The 22,269-nt window shown below is 39.7% G+C and overlaps 1 protein-coding gene across 3 annotated transcripts in view; it reads right to left on the bottom strand.

Annotated features, from left to right (window-relative positions):
• The window catches only part of SHC4 (SHC adaptor protein 4), a 130,018-nt gene that overhangs the window by 12,320 nt on the left and 95,429 nt on the right, over nucleotides 1–22,269 (bottom strand). For 2 of the 3 annotated variants that reach the window (XM_036843630.1, XM_036843632.1), the window contains 3 exons: nucleotides 21,935–22,106; nucleotides 19,799–19,859; nucleotides 12,477–12,656 (listed from right to left, as the gene is read on the bottom strand). In XM_036843630.1, the coding sequence (XP_036699525.1) occupies nucleotides 12,477–12,656; nucleotides 19,799–19,859; nucleotides 21,935–22,106 (413 nt within the window). Of the gene's footprint in view, nucleotides 1–8,164; nucleotides 8,173–12,476; nucleotides 12,657–19,798; nucleotides 19,860–21,934; nucleotides 22,107–22,269 lie in introns of all 3 variants that reach the window. The other variant, XM_036843631.1, reaches the window with a different exon arrangement.

Below are 22,269 nucleotides of genomic sequence, written 5' to 3'. Positions count from 1 at the left end.
AGCCCAGGTTCTTAATCACCACACTCTAAAACTTGGCTTGGATGAGAAAATCTTTTAATTTTCAAAACTGGTCTAGCCACTCTACTTCTGTATAACCCACAAAGGTCCCTAAAGAGACAGCAAGGCTATCAGGATGATATACAGCATCTCCAGAAGTAATAACACAAAATTCTTAGGTCTGAATCCAGATAAAACTTGTATGTTTGCTTATTTATTTATTTATTTTGGCTGTGCTGCACAGCATGCGTGATCTTAGTTCCCCAGTGAGGGGCTGAACCTGTGCCCCCTGCAGTGGAAACACAGAGTCCTAACCACTGGACCACCAGGGAATTCCCAAAAGTTGTATGTTTAATATGGCAAATTTACTAGGAAAATAACCATAGAAATCAGACTTTGTCTTTTTAAATTCAAAGGATCTTTTGCATAGAAACCAGCTTTCTCTTTATAAATGCAAAGGAATGTTTACATGTCCTTACACAAGGGTCTCACAAATGAGAAATCCTCTTGACTTTAAGTTTTATAACTTACACAAGACAAGTGCCCTGTAGACATAATCCAGTCTCCTATTAATATGTTATAGTTTTGTCACTATTTAAGAACTTCTCTCTGCATATCACAATTTCGATGCAGCATTCATGAATATAACTTTTTGAAAATATCTTCAGTCTGTATCTAATGGATAAACATATTCTCCTCTACAAACAATCAGGTTCTATCTACGGTTACCAGAAAAAGCCTGAAGAAATGTGTCCAGATTTGATGAATAATATTTGTAGTTGGCCTTAGTGCTGCCTGCTTTCAGGCATAATAGAGAACTTCTGATGAGTAGTTGTGTGTGTGTTTGTGTACGTGAGAGAGAAAGTGTTTGTGTGAGTGTGAGGGAGATGCATGCATGTGGGTGTAGGTGCACACATCTTAGTGCATGATGGCTTTTGGTTTATTCTGAGATTGTGGAGCACTCTTGGACAAGGACAAAACAAAAGAAAAACAGACATTATATCATCTTGAAAAGAGGCAATAGATCATGGGCCAGCCTGAGGATATGGACATTATTTTCCTAACATAGTTTCCCAAATTAGCACAATTTCAATCATCCAAACATTTGCTGAAAATATAACTTTTCTAAAAGCTGGGAGATTTTCAATCATCCAAACATTTGCTGAAAATATAATTTTTCTGAAAGCAGAATATCTAACATATTTTTTAAACTTTTGCTTTAAGTTTAAAAGTTACACATTTTTTTTTAAATCTGGTAAACACAGAAAAACAAAGAAAATCACTTTTCATCCTGTCACCAAATACAACCACTCTTTAACATTGTGGTGCATTGTCTAGTATTGACTCCTTTTCCTACATAAAGTTGACTTTGAAAAATATAATCATAATTTAAATATAGTTATTTATATATAATTTCCATATACTATTTAATGAATTATTAACTTGATATAATTATATTTTCTCAGAAGTACTGACAGTTAAGGAAGCAACAAGGAAGGTTGCTTAAATCACTCTGGATTGAATTGAGATCAAAAAAGAAAAAAGTGACAGGAATCATGGAAGAAAATAGTCATGTCATCTTGGAGTTCCCATTAGCAACTAAAGACATACTGTCACAACCAGGAATTCGGGAAAACATAAGATATATATGAATATCCACACCCATATGTATCTGGTGAGTAAAACCTTTGAAACGGGGGAATATGGTTTAAGGAAGAGAAAAAAATCTAACATCTAAAATCTGAATTAAACAATTGCAAGTAATTCCAATGAGAAAGAAAGAGCAAGACATTTAAAGAAACCAACGTGAACTATGAAGACAGCATACTGATGCATTCAATTTTTTTTAAAGCACATGTAAATGGATTTTTTTTTGACAGTATTGATCATTATACTAGCAAATGACAGGGAAAAATTAGATGTCCATCAATAAGCAACTGGTTATACAAATTATGATTCACTCATACAATAGAATACTATAAAACAATTGAAAATAACAAAGGTTTATGCATCCAACATAGGAGGATCTAAATATACAAAGCAAATATTAACAGACCTGAAGGGAGAAATCAACAGCAATACAATTAGAGTATGGGACTTTAATACCTCACTTTCAAAAATAGATAGATCATTCACACAGAAAATCATAAGGAACACTGGACTTAAATTACACATTAGAGCAGATTGACTTAACAGACATTTATAGAACATTCTATCCAAAAGCAAAAGAATACACATTCTTCTCAAGCACACATGGGACACTCTCCAGGATAGATCATATGTTAGGCCACAAAACAAGTCTTAATAAATTTAAGGATATGGAAATCATATCAAGCATCTTTTCCAACCAAAGTGATATGAAACTAGAAATCAATTACAAGAAGAAAATTGGAAAATTCACAAATACATGGAGATTAAAAAACATGCTACTGAACAACCAATGGGTCAAAGAAGAAATCAAAAGAGAAGTCAGAATATAACTTGAGGCAAATAATTTAATTGAAAATTCAAATATTTTGAGACAAATGAAAACTATGCACCAAAACTTATGGGATGCAGCAAAGACAGTTCTAAGAGTCAAGTTTTTAGCAATTAACACCTCCATAAGAAAAATGAAAGATTGCAAATAAACAACCTAACTTTACACCTCAAGGAACTATAAAATGAAAAACAAACTAAGCCCAAATTTAATAGAAGCAAAGAAAAAAACAAAGATCAGAGCAGGAATAAATGAAATAGGGAGTAAAAATACAATACAAAAGAAACTAAGCTGGTTTTTTAAAAGATAAACAAAATAAGCAAACCGTTAGCTAGACTGACCAAGAACAAAGAGAGAGGACTCAAATAAATAAAATCAGAAAAGAAAAAGGAGACATTACCAATGATACCACACAAATACAAAGGATCATAAGAGACTACTCTGAACAATTTTATGCCAACAAATTGGATAACTTAAAAAAATGGATATATTTAGATTCCTAAAAACATACAACCTACTAAGACTGAATCATGAAGAAATAGAAAATCTCAACAGATGAATTACTAGTAAGAAGATTGAGCAACTAATCAAAAACCTTCCAACAACAAAAAAAAAGGTCCACGACCAGATGGCTTCATTAGGGAATTCTACCAAACATTTAAAGAGTAATTAATATCAATTCTTCTCAATCCCATCCAAAAAATGGGAGGGAACATTTCCAAACACATTTTACAAGCCCAGCATTACACTACTACCAAAACCAAACAAGGATACCACAAGAACAGAAAATTCCAGGCCAGTATCACATGTGAACATAGATGGAAGAATCCTCAACAAAATATTAACAAACCAAATTCAACAATACATTAAAAGCATCAAGTGGGATTTATTCCAGGTATAAAAGATCAGGGACAAGACAAGGATGCCCATTCTCACCACTTTTATTCCACATAGTATTGGAAGTCCTAGCCAGAGCAATTAGGCAAGAAAAATAAATAAAAGACATCCAAATCAGAAAGGAAGAAGTAAAACTGTCCTATTTGCAGGTGACATTATATATAGAAAACCTTAAAACTCCACCAAAAAAAAGAGAAACTGTTAGAACTAATAAACAAAGTCAGTAAAGTTGCAGGATACAAAATTAATACACAAAAATTACTTGCATTTCTATACCCTAATAAACTATCAGAGAAATTAGGAAAACAATCCCATTTATGATAACTTCAAAAAGAAAAATATACTTAAGAATAAACTTAACCTAGGAAGTGAAAGATCTATACACTGAAAACTATAAGACATTGATGAAAGAAACTAAGAAGACACAAACAAATGGAAAGAAATTCTGTGTTCATGGATTAGAATAATTAACATTTTTTAAATGTCCATACTACCCAAAGCAATCTATAGAGTCAATACAATCCCTATCAAAATTTCAATGGCATTTTTCGCAGAAAAAGAACAAACAATCCTAAAATTTGTATGGAACCACAAAAAATCTCAAATAGCCAAAGCAATCTTGAGAAAGATGGATAAAGCTGAAGGCATGGTGTGTCCTGATTTCAAACTATATTACAAAGCTATAGTAATCAAAGCAGTATGGTATTGGCATAAAAACAGACACATAGATCAACATAACAAAATAGAGAACCAAGAAATAAATCCATACATATAGGGTCAATTAATTTACAACAAAGGAGCCAAGAACAGACAATGGGGACAGGATAGTCTCTTCAATAAATGGTGCTGGGAAAACTGGACAGCCACATGTAAAAGAATGAAACTGGATGCCTATCTTGCACCATACGCAAAAATCAACTCAAAATGGACTAAAGACTTGAACATAAGACCTGAAATCATAAAAGTCCTAGAAGAAAACAAGGGGTAAGCTCCTTGACATCAGTCTTGGCAATGGTTTTTTGGATTTGACACCAAAAGCAAAGGCAATGAAAGCAAAAACAAGCAAGTTGGGACTACATCAAACCAAAAGTTTGCACAGCAAAGGAAACCATCAACAAAAGGAAAAGGCAACCTACAGAATGGGAAAAAATATTTGCAAATCATTTATCTGATAAGGGGTTAATATCCAAAATATATAAAGAACACATATAACTCAACAGCAAAAAAAAAAAAAATCCAATTAAAAAATGGGCAGAGGAACTGAATAGACATCTTTCCAAAGAAGACACACAAATGGCCAACAGGTATATGAAAAGATGCTCAAAATCACTAATCATCAAGAAAATGCAAATCAAACCACATGAAGTATCACCTCACACCTGTTAGAATGGCTATCATCAAAAAGACAAGAGGTTAAGTGTTGGTGAGAAAAGAGAACGCTTGTGCACTATTGGTGAGAATGTAAATTGGTGCAGCCATATGGAAAACAGTATGAAGGCTCTTCAAACATTTTTTTAAAAAACTGCCATATGATCCAGCAATTCCACTTCTGGGTATATATCTGAAGGAAATGAAATCACTATCTCGAAAAGATATCCACATCCCCATGTGCACTGCACTGCAGCATTATTTCTGATAGCCAAGACATGGAAACAATCTAAGTATCTATTGGCAGATGAACAGATGATATAAATACACAGTGGAATATGATTAAGCCATAAAAAAGAAGGAAGTCCTGCCAACTACAACAAGGATAGACCTTGAAGGCATTATGCTAAATGAAGTAAGTCAGACAGAGAAAGATAGACACTGTGTGATCTCATTTATATGTTGAATCCAAAAAAACAGAACTCATAGAAACAGAAAACAGATGGGTGATTGCCAGAGACAGAGAGTGAGGGATGGGGGAAATGCTAAAAAGGTACAATCTTCTAGTTATAAGATAAATAAGTTCTAGGGATGTAATGTACAACACGGCAACTATAGTTAACAATTCTGTATTGCATATTTGAAAGTTGCTAAGAGAGTAGATCTTAAAAGTTCTCATCACAAAGAAAAAAAACCTGGAACTATGTGAGGTGATGGATATTAACTAAACTTAGCGTGGTAATCGTTTTACAATCTATATATATATCAAGTCAGTATGTTGCATACCTTAAACTAAAACAATGTTATATGTCAAATTTTATCTCAATAAAACTGGAAAAAAAGAAAACTACAAAATATTATGTGCTACTTTGGACAAATCTCTAAAATAGAAGAGTGAAAAAGAACAAGTACAGAAGGGGATACTCCATTTATTTTTAAAGAAGAATGATTAGATAGATAGATTGATCATTAGATCTATCTGTAGACAGACAGAGGTACATAAGTAGATAGCTAAATATTTAACCATGCATTAACATTTTGGAAGTAATCAGACGGAACTCTTAATATCTTAGGGAACTGTATATGGTGTTAAGCCTTGGGAAGGTACATATTTTAAAATAGCATTATTTATTATTTCGATTTCTTCTATGAGTATTTGTATTACTTTTGAATTAAAAACACTGTTTATAGAATAAAAAATGTATACAAGAGTCAAGATAGCCACCAAACTAAAGGTAAAATCAGAAGAGGGATATACTTTTGTGAGAAAAGTGTCAGGGTTGGGGGACAATCCTCGGTTTTCTGTTGTGGGAAGAAAAGCCTACCCTTTTCTCCCCACGTGTTATAAGACTCCATCTCTGATTCTGGAGGACCATAAGCAGTCTCTTTATGCAAGCAGTTATATTTTATAAAACTGCCAGAACACTGAATTAGTGAAAACTGAACCACTGCCCCTAGGACAAATGCAGGGTTAGGTTCTACCAAGCTTCAGGTCACAATATTTTCATCAATCAATCAATCATTACATAACCTTGTTTTATGTGTGTTTTGGTTTAAAGACACCTTATTTAGTATATATTGTTGATTTAATAACACTAAACTCATGGCCAACAGCACTGTAACTCATGCCTGAACTCAGCTTATCTAATACACATAGTTTCTCTGTAAGGCACATCACAGCCTTCTTGCACTTAGGAACACTAGACAGCACTTCAGCACTATACTTGGGGGTCATTTTAAACAGCAAGGTCATCAAGAGATAGCACAAAAATGTGGGCAATGTGGCACTAAGTAGACCACAAAAGTTCACTTGTTTACAGTATGAGCTGAAACAAGAAAGCAGAGTGTCGCCTTGTTTGACCTCAGCTGGGAATGTGCACATTGGGTGACACAAAATTTTTGTTGCTTTGCACATATCCACAAATGACCACAAACGTGCCATGAGTACTGATTCTGGGATTACAAATAAATCTTAGCAAGCAAGCAAATTCTCAAATATGGAACCCACAAATTATGAGAATCAACTGTATATTATTTATCAGTATGGATTACTGGGTGTGTGAAAACTATAAAATAGAAATTTATCACGTTACTGAGGGGAAGAACACATTCACCTCTATAAAGTGTCTAAAAAGTTGGTAAAATAAGATGTTACCATAAAATGTTAAGCATAAGTGAAAGATCGAGGTGGTACTAAGAAAAAAAATTAATCTGTAATACAAAGGAAAAATTACATGTCTATTAAGATATATTACAAAGCCACAGTAATTTGTATATACTAATTAATATACTGGTATACAACAAGCAAGTGGGCCGATATAAAAATCAGAATAAAGGCCCAGAAACAGATTCACACATGTAGAAGGAATCCAGTAAAATGGAGAGTGGCACTAGAGAAAGAGGACATTGTTTAGTCCATGTTGGTTGGAAAATTAGTTAGACCCCCTACCTCATAGAAAATATAAAGTTCAACTGAAATAAATATTTTATTTGGAAATAAAACTATAAAGGCAATAGAAGAAAATGTAGTACAAGCTAGATAAAGAGGAGGAAATTTAATCCAAAGAGAGTAGAAGGAAGACATAATAAAGATAAAAAATGGAAGTCAATGAAACAGAAAACAAAAAAAATAGAAAAAAATTAAAACAAAACCTGGGTCTTTTGGAAAGAGCAATTAAATTAATAAATCTCAAAGAACAGTGATCAAGGGAAAATAAAACACAGAAATTACAAATAACAGGAAAGAGAGAAGGCATCCTTCATGCAATAAAAGGACAGTGAAGGAATATTATGGGAAATTTCATGTAGAACTGACTCTAAATGGACAGAGTGAAATCCTACTAAGTTTTTTTTGTTTTTTTTTTTAAATAAATTTATTTATTTATTTTTATTTTTGGCTGTGTTGGGTCTTCATTTCTGTGCGAGGGCTTTCTCTAGTTGCGGCGAGCGGGGGCCACTCTTCATTGCGGTGCGCAGGCCTCTCACTGTCGTGGCCTCTCTCGTTGCGGAGCACAGGCTCCAGACGCACAGGCTCAGTAGTTGTGGCTCACGGGCCCAGTTGCTCCGCGGCATGTGGGATCTTCCCAGACCAGGGCTCGAACCCATGTCCCCTGCATTGGCAGGCAGATTCTCAACCACTGCACCACCAGGGGAGCCCTCCTACTAAGTTTTTAAGGAAGATACATTGCCAAAGAAATGACAATCCCTTCTTGTCTACGGCTTTTTGGCCTCTAAAGCAAACTCCAATCTCTCAAACCCACATCAACAGGAAATAAACTGTACAAGTGGTGAAGCCCCAAGAAAGGCACTTTCTCCAACATCTACTTTAGATGGACACACGAAGGATAATAGCAGGAACAACCCAGATAACAATGGACAAGGAGATTCCTCCCATAACACTGAACCAGACGCCAAGCAAATCACTTTCTCCACTTCCAGCTCAGGGAGTCTTCACAATTACTGCCTGGCAGGATTTGGTAATCACTATGGACCAATGACCACTGTGTGTTTTGCCTGCTTCCCTTTTGTGAATGTGGGTTTTTATTGAGGCTATCTTATTCCTCTTGACCACTAATTTTGGGTGTGGAAGAGGGCAGACAACTTGGCAAATAGTAAGGATTCCCATCCAATCTTGATTGAGAGGACTTCATATCACCCGGATGTCACAGACTTTAGGCTGGATGCTGTAACCGTTTGGGGTATTTGCAAGGTCTCCCTTTGGGAGAAGGCAAATATGTTCTAAGTGAAAAGAAGAGCTCATGCATATTTGAGTGGCAGAAAGGTATGCAGTGGCAGGGACAGTTAATTGTGTGCCAATATCTATTCTCCCTTTCATTATATTATGGAATTCCTAATTTTTAGCTGGGCACATGGCCACCCAGCTAGAGTAACGTGAAGCTAGGTATGGCCCCATGTCTAAGTTCTGCCAATGGCAGGTAAGAACAAATGATGTCTGCCACTTCTGGGTCATGTCCTTTAAAGGAACGTGTGTGCACTCCGCGTGCCTTTCTTACTTCCCACTGGCTGAATACAGATGTGATGGTGAGAGCTCAAGCTCTTAGACTAAAGATAGAAGACCTTAGACCAAATTGAAGCTCTTAGACCAGAGATGGAAGCCAAGTGTCACAATGGCAAAGCTGTCCCACCAGTCCTATACCATCCATCTTTGGGCTATCAGGTAAAATAAATAAACTTCAGTCCTTTTTATACTATGGGATTTAGGGGGGTTTCTTTGTTATGGAAGCTAAGACTGAAACTGATAATAAATCAATACAAAAATTAGTTTCAGTACTAATGGTTTCCTTCTGCTATGTTTGATCAGACTAAAGATTGTTTTAGAGCTTTTCCTATGTTGGCAGTGTGACAGGATGAATTGAGGAGCCCTGAAGGCATACTTGAGATATATTAGGTTCATATCTCTGGATTTGTTTTTGTTTTGTTTTACTGAACTAATTAGTAACTAATCTGGGTAAGGGAGGCTAAGTATGCCTAAAGAAGATGAAGAGGATTTTTGCAGGAGGAAGGAAAGAAACAGGAGGAAACATTAGGGGGGAAACGTTAAGAAGTGTATTTAAGACATTCTGCAGAACGTTATGTATAAAGTTAGCCCTACTCCATCTTACTGGATTTTCTTAAATCAACATTATTTATACTTTTGGAGTTGCAGTTAATTTTTTTTGGAGGGAGCAATGATACACTGAAATTAACCTCAAAGGGGTACCAAGAAGTCCAGGAGGGCTATGGTACATTAAATCCAAAATGGAAATAAAGAGTGAGAGAGAACCAGAGGCCTAAATTATTAAACATATTGCCACCAAGGCAGGGAGAGGGAAAAAGGATGAAAAAAGAAAGAGGCTAGAATCAATGAAGACACATTTTGACATTACAGTTTTAGACAGAACAAGCCTTATTTACTTTCAACTAATGACAGGAATGTTATTATGGATTAGTTTTGCCTTTCATATTATTGAATTGTCTATGACAAGAGGCAAAGTTTCTTTGCTTGAGTTATAACGATTTTTTAAAAATTTATTTATTTTATTTATTTATTTTTGGCTGCACTGGGTCTCTGTTGCTGTGCGCGGGCTTTCTCTAGTTGTGGTGACCAGGGGCCACTCTTCATTGCGGTGCGCAGCCTTCTCATTGCAGTGGCTTCTCTTGCTGCGGAGCATGCATGGGCTCTAGGCGTGTGGGCTTCAGTAGCTGTGGCTCGCAGGCTCAATAGTTGTGGTGCACGGGCTTAGTTGCTCCGCAGCACGTGGGATCTTCCCAGACCAGGGCACAAACCCGTGTCCCCTGCATTGGCAGGCAGATTCTCAACCACTGCACCACCAGGGAAGTTCCATAACGATTTTTAACATTGAAGATTTGCTTATAAAGGAACTGGAGTTGTAAGTCAAGGAATGTCCTAGATTACATAATTTGGGCCACCCACTAAAAGTATTTTCTAATAAAATATTGTTGCTTTGAAAAGTCCATGAAATGGAAGCTATTGAGTGTATGCTCTTATAAAGTTATTTCCAAAACCTGAGGTCCGAGGTGGGTGGGGTGGGGGGGATAAATTGGAAGATTGGGATTGACACATACACACCACTATATATAAAACAGATAACTAATAAAGATCTACTGTATAGCACAGGGAACTCTACTCAATTCTCTGCAATGGCCTATACGGGAAAAGAATCTAAAAAGAGTGGATATATGTGTATGTATAACAGATTCACTTTGCTGTACACCTGAAACTAACACAACACTGTAAATCAACTATACCCCAATAAAAATTTAAAAAAGAAAACTATATTTGAATAAATACAATTATTTATCCTAAAAAACAAAAAACAGACAAACAAAAAAAACCCCTGGGGTTCAGAAACTTTTTTTCAAAACACTGTCCCTCTAACATATATTACCTTATCCACACAGGCTACTCTACATTAAAGAGTTAAATTCACTGCAGAAATCCGAATTCATTGCATATCCCATCATCCATGGCACAAGATGCTCTCTGTGGTGGACATGGAGATGCACTACCCAGATCCCACTTCAAGGAAGGACCAAGTACCCCAGGTGTTTTAGTGGGGCTGGCCTTCAGCTGACCACCCCTTCAGGGTCTGCCTCAGCTGCAGAGAGCTGCTTGCCCAATGGCTTGCCCTCCTTCATGGCCCACATCCAAAGACTGAGATAAGTGGGGCTAAAAGGCCCTGCCCTTGGGCCCAACGTGGGGCAACTCTGACGGGCCCCCACATGCGCTCCGTAGGGTTGGCTGAGGCTCCGTCAGGCCGGTATGGCTGCCCCACCTCTCCCTCTGCCCAAGCCTGCTTTCTTCCCCTCCCTTCCTGGTACGGATCCCAGTGAAGACCCTGCATGCCCAGCTCCAACTCACAGTCTGCTTCTAGAGAACCCAACTGGGTTGTTTGGTTGCCAAGAGTGATCTTGGAAAGCTTGCAAGAAGATGGCCTACTTGCCACCTGGCTGGTAATGAAAACCTTCGTCTCAGTCTAGAGAGTTAAGGTGGTCAAGTGAAGCTCAGCCTCAGCAAAATCCCCTTCCAAACTTTATTGTCACTGCAGCCACACTAGCTGGAAAGTCACCCTTGGCAGTCTAGAGTGACCTCCTGGGCTAGTGAAAGGACTTTCTCAGCGACTGATTCTCTATCTTTGGAGTGAGCCAAATTTGACACCAACCTCTGAACCCAACAAGCTTCAGTACTTTATGAAAAGCATTTTTTAATTTATTTTTTAGTTGATTGTAGGCTTTTGGCTTGTTTCACTTTTATTTATTTATGTTCCTGTTTATGGACTTACGCCTGGAAGCAATCTGGCAGGAAAATGATGTTTGTCTTATTGTATTTTACTCACAGTACCTAGTTGAAGAAAGAAGTCACCTTATTTTAGTGCTACATAGATGACTTACTAAGGGGTTTCGAAATGAATAAAATTAACACGATCACTAAACAGAGTTGAAACAGTGGCCATTGTTCCCCATGCAAACAAACAAATTCAAAATTATCTCCTGGCTTTGACAGCCCTTCCTTGAGCAAAAGCACACATCAGAAAGCAAAAGTTGGGAGTCAATTTAAAGTGTTTGAAAAGATTATTCAAAATCAAAGTTCCAAAACCTTGAAATCCATAACATCGCCACAAAGTTCTAACCTATATTAACTGTGGTGAGGGATTGAGGTAAGAAAGAATACTTTTAACTCTCTGAAAAATGAGGCCAAGGAAATAGCGTTCTTTAAAATGAGAGACAGTATAGTGAGTTGAACAGCGGCCCCCAAAAGATATGATCAAGTCCTGATCCCTGGTACCTGCAAATGTGACATAATTTGGAAAAAGGGTCTTCGCAAATGTAATTAAGTAAAGGATCACGAGATGAGATCTTCCTGGATTGTGGGCCTACCTATAAGAGAAAGGTGTTGTCCTATAAGAGAAAGGAGAGGGAGATTTGAGACACAGGGGTAAGGCCATGTGAAGACAGGGGCAGAGACTGGAGTGACGTGTCTACAAGCTAAGGAACACCAAGAATTGCTGGCAGCCACCAGAAGCTAGGAGAGTAACACGAAACCAGTTCTCCTCCAGAGCCGCCAGAAGGAGCCAACCCTGCTGCCATCTTGATTTAGGACTTCTGGCCTCCATAACTGTGGGAGAATGCATTTCTCTTGTTTTAAGACACCCCGTTTGTGGTAACTTGTTACAGCAGCACAGGAAACTAACACAGGCAATGAGCAGCCACTTACTTTCACGGTACCAGGGGCTCCCCAGTGGGTGAGCTGGACTTTGATTTCCGGCAGAGCCCAGCGTGCTTTGAAGGGTCTGCGTGTTGATGTAGCAGGGGTCGTCGAAGAGATCCACACGGCACGCGGGCTTCATCAATGACGTGTCTCGTTGGGACTGCATCCCTCTCTCGTGTGCATTACCTGTAGTGAGTAAAGATCAATGTATGGTGTTTTTGCTTTGTAAACAAGAAATAAAATCACGTTTGAGTCCAGAATTGACAGGAAGGGAAAAGCCATGCCCGTCCCATGCAAGGATTGAATACTGACTTTGAGATTTGACCTGTAAAAACAAAATAAGCACCAGTCTTTGAGGGAAAGCACCCTCTTTTGGCCTCCCTGCCCCTCCCTGCCCGTCCCTCAGCTGACCCCTCGCTTCAACAGCAGACAGCAGACAAACCAGGAAGATGTGAAAGAGGAACAGCCAGGGGAGGAAGGGAGCTGACCGGCCAGCAAACAGCACAAACCCGTACACGACACCGCTCAGAGCTGCATCCCAGGAACCAAGAAAACCACACATGCCATGTGGAACTTGAATATCTACTAGTTGTTGAAACTGCTTTTCAAAAAACTCATTACTTAATTTTAAATGATTTAAGAGTGGGAAGTCTGTCTTCCCTCTATTGCCAAAGTTTTGTTTCGCCAAGCACAGCCCTGCACCAGCTGTTGATGTTCATTCTGTCATCTAATGGAAAGAACTCACCCCTCAGGTTACGTCCTCTGTCCCCTTACTCTGCCTTCTCCCCTCCATTCTATTCCATACATGTGGCCAAAATGATCTTTTTACAACTGAAAATCCGATCCTACTTCTCAGAGGTTTAAAAACACTTTCACTGCTTCCCACTGCTCTTGGGATACAACTCAACCTCTTCAACAAGCCCCAGGCCCTGCTCCCGGGCACCCAGCTTCCACTGCAACCCTGTCCTCCCCAGTCTCTGCCCCTGCTCACGTCGGACTTCTTGCATTAGAATCCCCACCGTAAGGCCATCTTCTCTGATCGACATGCCCTTCCCTCCCCTTCTCCATCACCCTCATCCTTAGGTGAGGTCAGTTTTAAACATCTTTCTCAAGAGAGCCTTCCCTGACTTTCTCAGACTAGACTATGTCTCTCTGCTTCCCTCTGAAGCCCATATCACAAGAGTACCTAATTCTGTTATGTTATTATGTTTCTTAATATCTGTACTGCATCTCGACTGCATGTTCTACGAAGACACAGATCCTGTCTTGTTGACAGCTGCAGCCCCTGCCTCTAGCATATGCCTGGCACACATTATCACATCAACAAATAGTTACCGCATGAATGGATAACAGCAACCTGTTTCACTACCTGATGGCATGAAGTACTTTGGAGCATTCAACTGGTCCTGTCCTGAGAATGCCAGGACAGAATGTTTTAGTTTTTCTGTTTACACAAGTACATTTATAGTTTTGGCCATACATATACAAGATCCCCGTGAGGCTGCACCTAAAGCAGTGACATTGTTATTTCATCGTCTCACCGTAAAACATCAGTCCTTCCAGTCAATTAAACCCCTTCAAAGGACCAACTTCACACTGGATTTCACATCACAGTGAATAGTGCTGTGATTCTTGTAACACAAGTATGGAAACCTCAGAATACACCGAATAGGGGGAGCCCAGTCAAGACTACGGTCCTCCTACCTGCCCCTCCTTCGCCCCTCTCGGTCCACTCCCTCCTATCACGCTGTCCCATGTCATAATCGGTACATGGAATATTCTGACGGAAGAGTGGGATTTGACAGAGGAAGGGGCAATAGGGCCCCTCGTTCCTTTGTTGCTTTTGGCAACATAGGACAGTTTCCACTGACTTGGTTAAGTGGATTTATGAAATATGTTATCCGGTTTAAACTAAACTTACTTTCACAAATGGACAAGTGGCTAAAAGATCATTGCAAAAAAAAATCAAGGATTGAAGATCATTCTTTTACTGAGTACAAGCTCCTTCTTAGCTACACTATGAGCTTATGAACACGAATAATTAGATCAGAACTTTGGCCTCCTAACAGTTGAAATTATCAAGATTGAAATGGGATTTATGTCTATTTTCTTTATCAATAATGCCCTAAATGTATATCAGACCTTGAGACATTACCTAATGATAGTATTCAGCCACTATAATTAGCGAGACAATTTTTAAAAACGTCTATCATTAACTCTAACTGAAATTTTCTATTTCTGTGTGTGTTTTATAATACATGCATAATATATTAGCCCAGTGTAGAGAACTGATGCATGATTGAATTAATATTTATTTAGGAGTGCCTGCTCATAAAAATTTACGGAAAGTGGAATATGATGAACAGTATTTGTAAGAAGTCTGCTTCTAAATTAACATGGACCTGGGTTCCACAGATCCCTGTGGTATCTCTTACTATTTGTGTGGCCAGGGGCAAGTTACTTAACCTCTCTGTCAGTTTTCATACCTGTAAAATGGGGATGATGAGCTTAAAATACATTGTGAGGATTAAATGAAAGAATGTGGGTAAGCCCCTCACTGAGCATAGTGTCTGCCTTGCAGCAGGCGTTCTTCTCACTGCTCAGTTGTGTGTCTACTGGGCCTCTGCACATGACACTTATCTCTTGCTGTAATATCCTTCCCATCCATTTCTTGACCTAACTCCTATTTGTCCTTTAAGATTCTGCTCTGAATCCCCCTCCTTCAGGAAGCTTTCCACTGAGTCCTCCCTCCTCCCCTGCCCCCCACCCCAGGCTGGGTAAGGTGCCACTCCATAATCAACTGTAGGTCTCTGTTTATTCCTCTGTCTTTCCCTTGAGGCCGAAAATTCCGTGAGTCCTGAGGAGAGACTAGAACCCATTTATCTGAGTATCTTCTTCATCTTCCATGCCTGGTATGAAGCAGGTGCTCAAAAGAAAAATGTCAGCTGAATGAACAGATGACTGAATGTCTACCCAGTTTTCCTTTCTTAGCAAATGTGACCCCACCACGCTCTCAAGACCCCAAGTCAACCCTTAGCACAGGGCGCTGACTCATCTGCCCCTCACAGAGCACTCACATGAGCTGACCACATCAAGTTCACCATCCCACAGGGTTACACAAAAGCATCAATGTCTTTACAGTCTCTCTTAAAAAACTACCATTCCTTTTTCTCAAATGCACCATTATATCTAAGTCAGCAAAGTTGTCTTAAATTTAAAAAAACAAACAAACAAACTCACCCCATGCCGAAATTTAAAATCTTTCTAGGATAAAGTGTGTGGTTATTCAGAGCTTAACTACACATGCCAGCCATCATGCATTCCAAAAGTTCTTTGTGCGAAGTATTACTCTGAGAAACTACCCAACCTGCTTAAGAGAGGATTTGTGACAGAAAATAAATACATACACAGTGTATATACTGGAGGTACCAAAGTTCTTAAGTGCTAGCCCTTAGGGTCTGTGGGAATTTAACATCTTTTGGATTAAAAATATCAACATTTTCATTTTAACTTCAAGGTTGGGGAAACAGTATGCTATTTTGCTAATTATTTTTTTTCCACAAGGGAATTTATTATTAAGGACAGGGATCTTTTACACATCTGGCAATAAATATAATTAACTCCTTCAACAGGAAGCCTATTGCAGTACTTATTATACACCAGAATTCAAATTTTAAGTCAATATTTGAATAAATAAATGTCTTTGAATTAAAAAGCCAAAACTTGTTGAAAATATTTGTATAGGTGTCTCTCAAATGCTTACGTGTGAATCTCTGGGAAAAGCCATAAAAACTGTCTATTTGCTATTTTGGCAACTGCTATTAATTTGGGGACTGGTCATAAATTTCTGATCTTATTTATTTATTCGGCTTCATCAGGTCTTAGTTGCAGCATGCAGGATCTTTGTTGCAGCATGCAGGATCTTGTGGCACGTGGGCTTCTCTAGTTGCAGCACACGGGCTTCTCTAGTTGCGGCATGCAGGCTTTTCTCTAGTTGTGGTGTGCGGGCTCAGTAGTTGTGGCACGTGGGCTCAGTAGTTGCAGCGCGCAGGCTTAGTTGCCCCATGGCATGTGGGATCTTAGTTCCCCAACCAGGGATCAAGCCCATGTCCCCTGCATTGGGAGGTGGATTCTTAACCACTGGGCCATCAGGGAAGCCCTCAGATCACTTTTTTTTTTATAAATTTATTTATTTATTTATTTATTTTTGGCTGTGTTGGGTCTTCGTTTCTGTGCGAGGGCTTTCTCCAGTTGCGGTGAGCAGGGGCCACTCTTCATCACGGTGCGCGGGCCTCTCACTATCACGGCCTCTCTTGTTGCAGAGCACAGGCTCCAGACGCGCAGGCTCAGTAGTTGTGGCTCACGGGCTTAGTTGCTCCGCGGCACGTGGGATCTTCCCAGACCAGGGCTCGAACCCGTGCCCCCTGCATTGGCAGGCAGATTCTCAACCACTGCGCCACCAGGGAAGCCCCCTCAGATCACTTTTAAACACATACCCAAGTAGTCATAGGCAGGCCCCAAGATAGGAACCCCTGACTTCTGGGTGTCTGTGGATGAAAAGACACTGAGTTAGGAAAGCCCTTCTTGCCACAGCAGGAGGGACTTATACTTGTCACAGCCCCTGGAGCAGGGGTTGAGTCCTTCGATCCCTCTACGTGCTGAGTGGCTGAGGTCTGGGGAAATGGCTTCCTAGCACTCTGGTTCCCACTGGAAGTTAGAACCTGCTTTTCTAAGAAAACAATGCTGTAGCTCAGTGATTTTCAGGGGAAGAGGATATCCAGCTGGAGGGTTTTTTCCAAACTATAAACACCATCTCTCACCTCCCCAAGATTCTGAAAGGTTCCCAGCCATGAATTGTTACCTTATTGCCACCAAAAAGGAAGACAGTGTGCTGAAGCTCAGTATTGGTCCCAGACTCTTCCACAATTAGAGTATAACTAAAGAACAGATGCTTACAATAGAATATCCTATTGTTGTATTTGTCATTACAAAATATACACTTGAGCTCCAGTATAGGAAACCAAAATAGTAGAATATGGTCACTTGTCTAGGAGATAGCCAACATGGCTAAAATTAATTCTACGGAAAAATAGATTCCAGACTCCAAATAAGTGTTTATTACAAAAGTCTGTTCTTGAGTTCAGATCTGATAGTGGCTTAGGGCATGTGTAAAGCATGAAAGAATAAGGGGTTACATTGTTTGTTGGTTTAAAGGAGAAATAAAACCAAGATAAACAGAAAGAACAAATTGGATTCTATGACAAGGTTATACTTACAAAAAGAAAAATCTTGAATAAAGTTGAAATAGTGTTGCTTTGGGGGGAAGGATACTTTAAAAATGTAAAATAAAAACCAAGGTGAAAGCTTCTGAGGAAAAAAAAAGAACGGAAACCTTGCCCCTTTCCTCTGATGGTAGTGTCGCGATTTCGAACATTCAACATCATTCTAGAAATGTCGAGGATTCTTGTTCAGTGAGTTCCCTTCAGAAGCTAGGTGGCTGAGGCCAGGAGGGCGTGCCATGACGACTGCTTAATGGGGAGGAGGGATGAGCTGGGAAAAAAGGTATTGGGGCAGGGCGAAACATTTTGGAGTTCCACAGGACTCTCTCCTAGATCCAAAACTCCTCTCTCTCCCCGCCATGTACTCTCTCCCCCCGTGTACTTTCTCCATGCAGTGATCTGGGAACTGGTCCTGGCACACTTAAGAATACCAGTACTCATTTATACTCTCCTTTCTCTCCCTTCCCCTCCCACTTCCCTCTCTGTGCCTGGATAATTCCCACTCATCCCTCAGGTCTTAGTTTGGTTGTTACCTCCTTCGGGAGACCCTCTCTAGCTTCCCAGATTAAGTTAGGTTTCCCTGTTATTTGTTCCTGTAACATCCTGGGCTTTGAAACGCTCATCACATTTGTAAGCACTGGTTTAAGGTATGCCCTCTGGCTAAACTGCAAAAGACATGAATGCCAATTGTGTCTCCATCCCTAGCACCCAGCTCAGGGCCTGACCCACAGGACGTCCTGATGATCACTGAGTGCATTGTTGGGTAAATGAAGAACATAGAATGAGAAAAAACAGGATGTGGAGACAGCTCAAAGTGAGCTTCAGCACAGGCAGAAAATGGATACAAGACTACAAAGCACATGTGGTATGTTCCTGACTATTAAATCCTAGGTTAGGAATTTCCAGGGTAAAGGAAAAGAGGAATGAAGGAAGGAACTGCAGCTCCTAGAGGACACAGTTTTAAAAAGACATTTACACTTGACACTAATTTGTTTTAGTCATATTATTAAGAATTCATCTGGAATTTTAAATACCTTTAAACAGTGGCATCGAATTTTAATTTCCTTCAAAAAGAACCATGTTTTTAAAGAGTTTAAAATACTGCCTCTGCTCACTACTCTGATTATTTTTGCAGGGTGGAGGAAAGTGGTAATCACAGCTGTACCAAGACCCTCATGTACCCCCACTGTATAAGAAATAATAAAATTCATGGATTACACTGGCAAAATTCCATAAGAAATATGGAGATATCCTTGGAAGTGAGAAACTACCTTCTAGTTGGCAAGTTGCTGCTAATTTAATTTGAGTTCCTAAGTGTGGTTATCCAACTCTATCTTCCACTGCATTATTTACAATGTCCAGTTATCTCTCCCTCTAAAGCTGCAAAACTGTCCTTCCCAAAGAAATAAATACTTTCAACAATTTATAAGAATAAAAGGACTAACTAGTAGTAGAATGTTTTTATGAAAATATATTTCCAACCTGATAGTCTATGCCCTACATTTGTGTTGTGGAAAAGTTGTGCCTGATGTCAATTATCACATGCAGTAATAAGACATTTAATGCCCTGGCAAGTATGGGGTGTATGAACCTCTAATTGGGACTCTCACATTTTAGATTTCTTTTTGTTCCCTTTGCCAAGCAGAAATAAACGTTTTCTCTTAATCCTAATGGATTTGACAAGCATCAATTTTCATATTAGCTTATTGTCTGATATTCTTTGAAATGGAACTGCCTTGAGTTTTGAGTAGAGAAATCACCTTTCCAGCAAGAGAGCTTTCATGATATCAAAGCAGTGAAAGATTCCATAAAGCAGAATTGTAGTGTGGAAGAGTACACAGGAGCAGGGGAGAACCACAGCTTTTCAACTGACACACATGTGGCATTCTGCGCTTCTCAGAATGTGGGAAGCTTGCAACTGAAGCATTACACGTTTGGTTATATACACCTGACTTTCCCATGAACTATTTAAGAGCAAGGGCCACACACGACCATATAACGTAGAACGAATAAGGAGAGTGGCAGATGGGGAAGGGCAATTGTACCTACCTATTGCCCTGCTTTGTTCTAGACAGTTCTCATACACACTGCTGCACTTGGAGTTTCCCGGCTGTATGAACAACAAATTGTGAAATATTTACACACATAGTAAATGTTCATAAACTTTCAAAAAACAGACAAAACACTAATAATGCTCGCAGCAGAATTTAGCAGGCAAGTCCATTTTCTGACACAGGAAGTGTCTGACAGGTGAGAACAAGAAACTGAGATTCTGGAAGGGGAGTATAGCCTCCTTTCCCAGTGCCCTGTCTTGGAACTGCAGAGGTGGGTCTGATTAGGGTGGGGGAGGTCATAAATGTAAGGTCTATATCCTGAGGGTTATAGACCTCTGCTTGGGAGGTCACATTCCAGGATTCAATCCAAGCTCAGCCAGAAAGTGTGATTTCCAGGACACTTGTATAAACACTGGTCATTTAGCAAACCACTATCTAACCGTGAACTGGCAGATTGGAGCCCCACTCTACTAAAGTTTGTGCCAGACCCACTTTTCATCCTTGAAAAATCTCATGCTATCAAAGGCTTCAATTATCCCATATACACACAGCTCTCTTCAGTAAGGGTATGGGATCCACTGATGCCTTTGAGAAGGGCAAGTTCTTTGCTTTAGAAAGATTAATCCAGCAGTACCATGCAAGAGGGTTTAAAGGAATGAAACTGGAGACAAGGAAGGGGCTTTCAGAATCATCTGGGCAAGTGAGGACCAGAACTTAGAAAGAAGCAACAGGAATGATAAAGGTTGGGTAGATTTAAGATACTTTCATGGTAGGATCCTAAGGCTTGAAGACTGAGTTGATAAGTGTGAGAAAACAAAAGACTGTAGATCAGTGAAAGAATAGGAGTGCCATTAATAAACATGGGTACGTCAGGAGAGGAATGTAGCTTGGAGTCAAGGTAAAATGCTGAGTCTAATCCTGGTATAAACAAGCAATGAAATGCTTGTGGCATCACAGCTGGAGAGGTAGGTAATGGCTGAAGACAGAGAAGCTGCTGGAGTGTGTGCACAGGTGGCATGTCAGAGGAGAAACCAGGGCCAAGGGCAGAGCGCTGGAAAGGGATTCCATGGTGGTAAGGCTTGGGTTTGCAGGGGAGGGCATGCAAGAGAACAAGACATAAAAAGGAAAGATGCAACTTACTTTGAAACGCATCAGAAATCAGATGGATTGATGGGTGACAGCTAGCAACATACGAAGACAGGGCAAATAGAGGAGAATTATAATTGTAGAACCTAGGTGGTGAGTATACGAGTGTTCATGTGTAATTCTTTCAACTTTTTTGTAAGCTTGAATGTACTCAATAAAATGTTAGAAAACATGAAAAAAGAAAGAAAAGCAGCAACTAGAGATGCAGAATGGGAATGACACGATGAAAGTGTTTAGAAGCTAACAGAAGAGGTCTAAAAAAAAGAGGCAGCCAACAGATATCACAGGCTATAGACAGATTCAGAATACTGAAGAAGGAAATAGATTTAACAATTAAACCATTGGTGACCAAAAAAAAAAATGGGTGACCACTGTAAAAGAAATGTCTATCAAGTTGTCAAGCAGAGTTCAGATCTTGGAAGTGTAGTGTGGATGTTAATGCAGAAATACAAACAGTGTTTTCTAGAAGTTTGCGGGTGAAAGGAAGGTGAGAGAGAGGTAGGACATTATTAGATGAGTTGGAGGAGTCCGAGTTTATTTGCAGACAGAAGCGAAAGAACCAGTAGACAGAGAATAAAGACTGAGACAGAGGTTGATGGACAGAACAAGGGCACCAAGTTGGTAGGAGGGGATGGGATCAGGAGCTCAGGGGAAAGATTAGCCATGGAGACAGTAGCTAAGGAAGAGAACCAAGGAGAACATAGGAAGACTTGGAGATGCGGAAGGGTGAAGTTGAGGATAACATGTTGGACCGTCCTTGTCTTCCCAATGAAGTAAGATGTGAGGTCACTTGCTGAGGATGAGGTTGGGGGATTGGGAGTAAAAATTATTGAGTACAGGTTCCGACAATGATTCACTCTCTGGCTCTGTACCGAGGAAGATGATACCTTCTCTAAACTAGCATTTGGTAATCCTCAAATTAAGCTCTCGGTGGTTAAGGACAGGACTGCATTGTTAGTCCTAATAGCAGTAAAACATTACTTACCAAATAGCACAACTTTTCACACCGTATGGGGCAGTAAGCTGTTTGTTCTGTGGCTTGAACTTTGACCCGTACGTCTGAAACACCACCTGCAGGCGGCTGCTTGCCCGGGATCTCATTGTAATACTCATGATCTTCTCTCTCCTCAGCGTGGTCACCAACGTGCACTTCCTCACTGTAAGGGAAAACAGAATCCCCAAGAGGCTGGGTGGGAATTCAAACACTGTAGGGGATGTAGAGTGATCAGAACCATGCAAATCGTCCTGAAAACGTCTGGATGGAAGCAACCAGATGGCTGAACTGTTAGGTTTCTGTAGACAATTAAAGTGCGGTAAGCC

Source organism: Balaenoptera musculus, chromosome 2, assembly GCF_009873245.2.
Source record: "Balaenoptera musculus isolate JJ_BM4_2016_0621 chromosome 2, mBalMus1.pri.v3, whole genome shotgun sequence".
Taxonomy (NCBI): Eukaryota; Metazoa; Chordata; class Mammalia; order Artiodactyla; family Balaenopteridae; genus Balaenoptera; species Balaenoptera musculus.
This window is presented reverse-complemented; position numbering and strand designations above follow the sequence as displayed.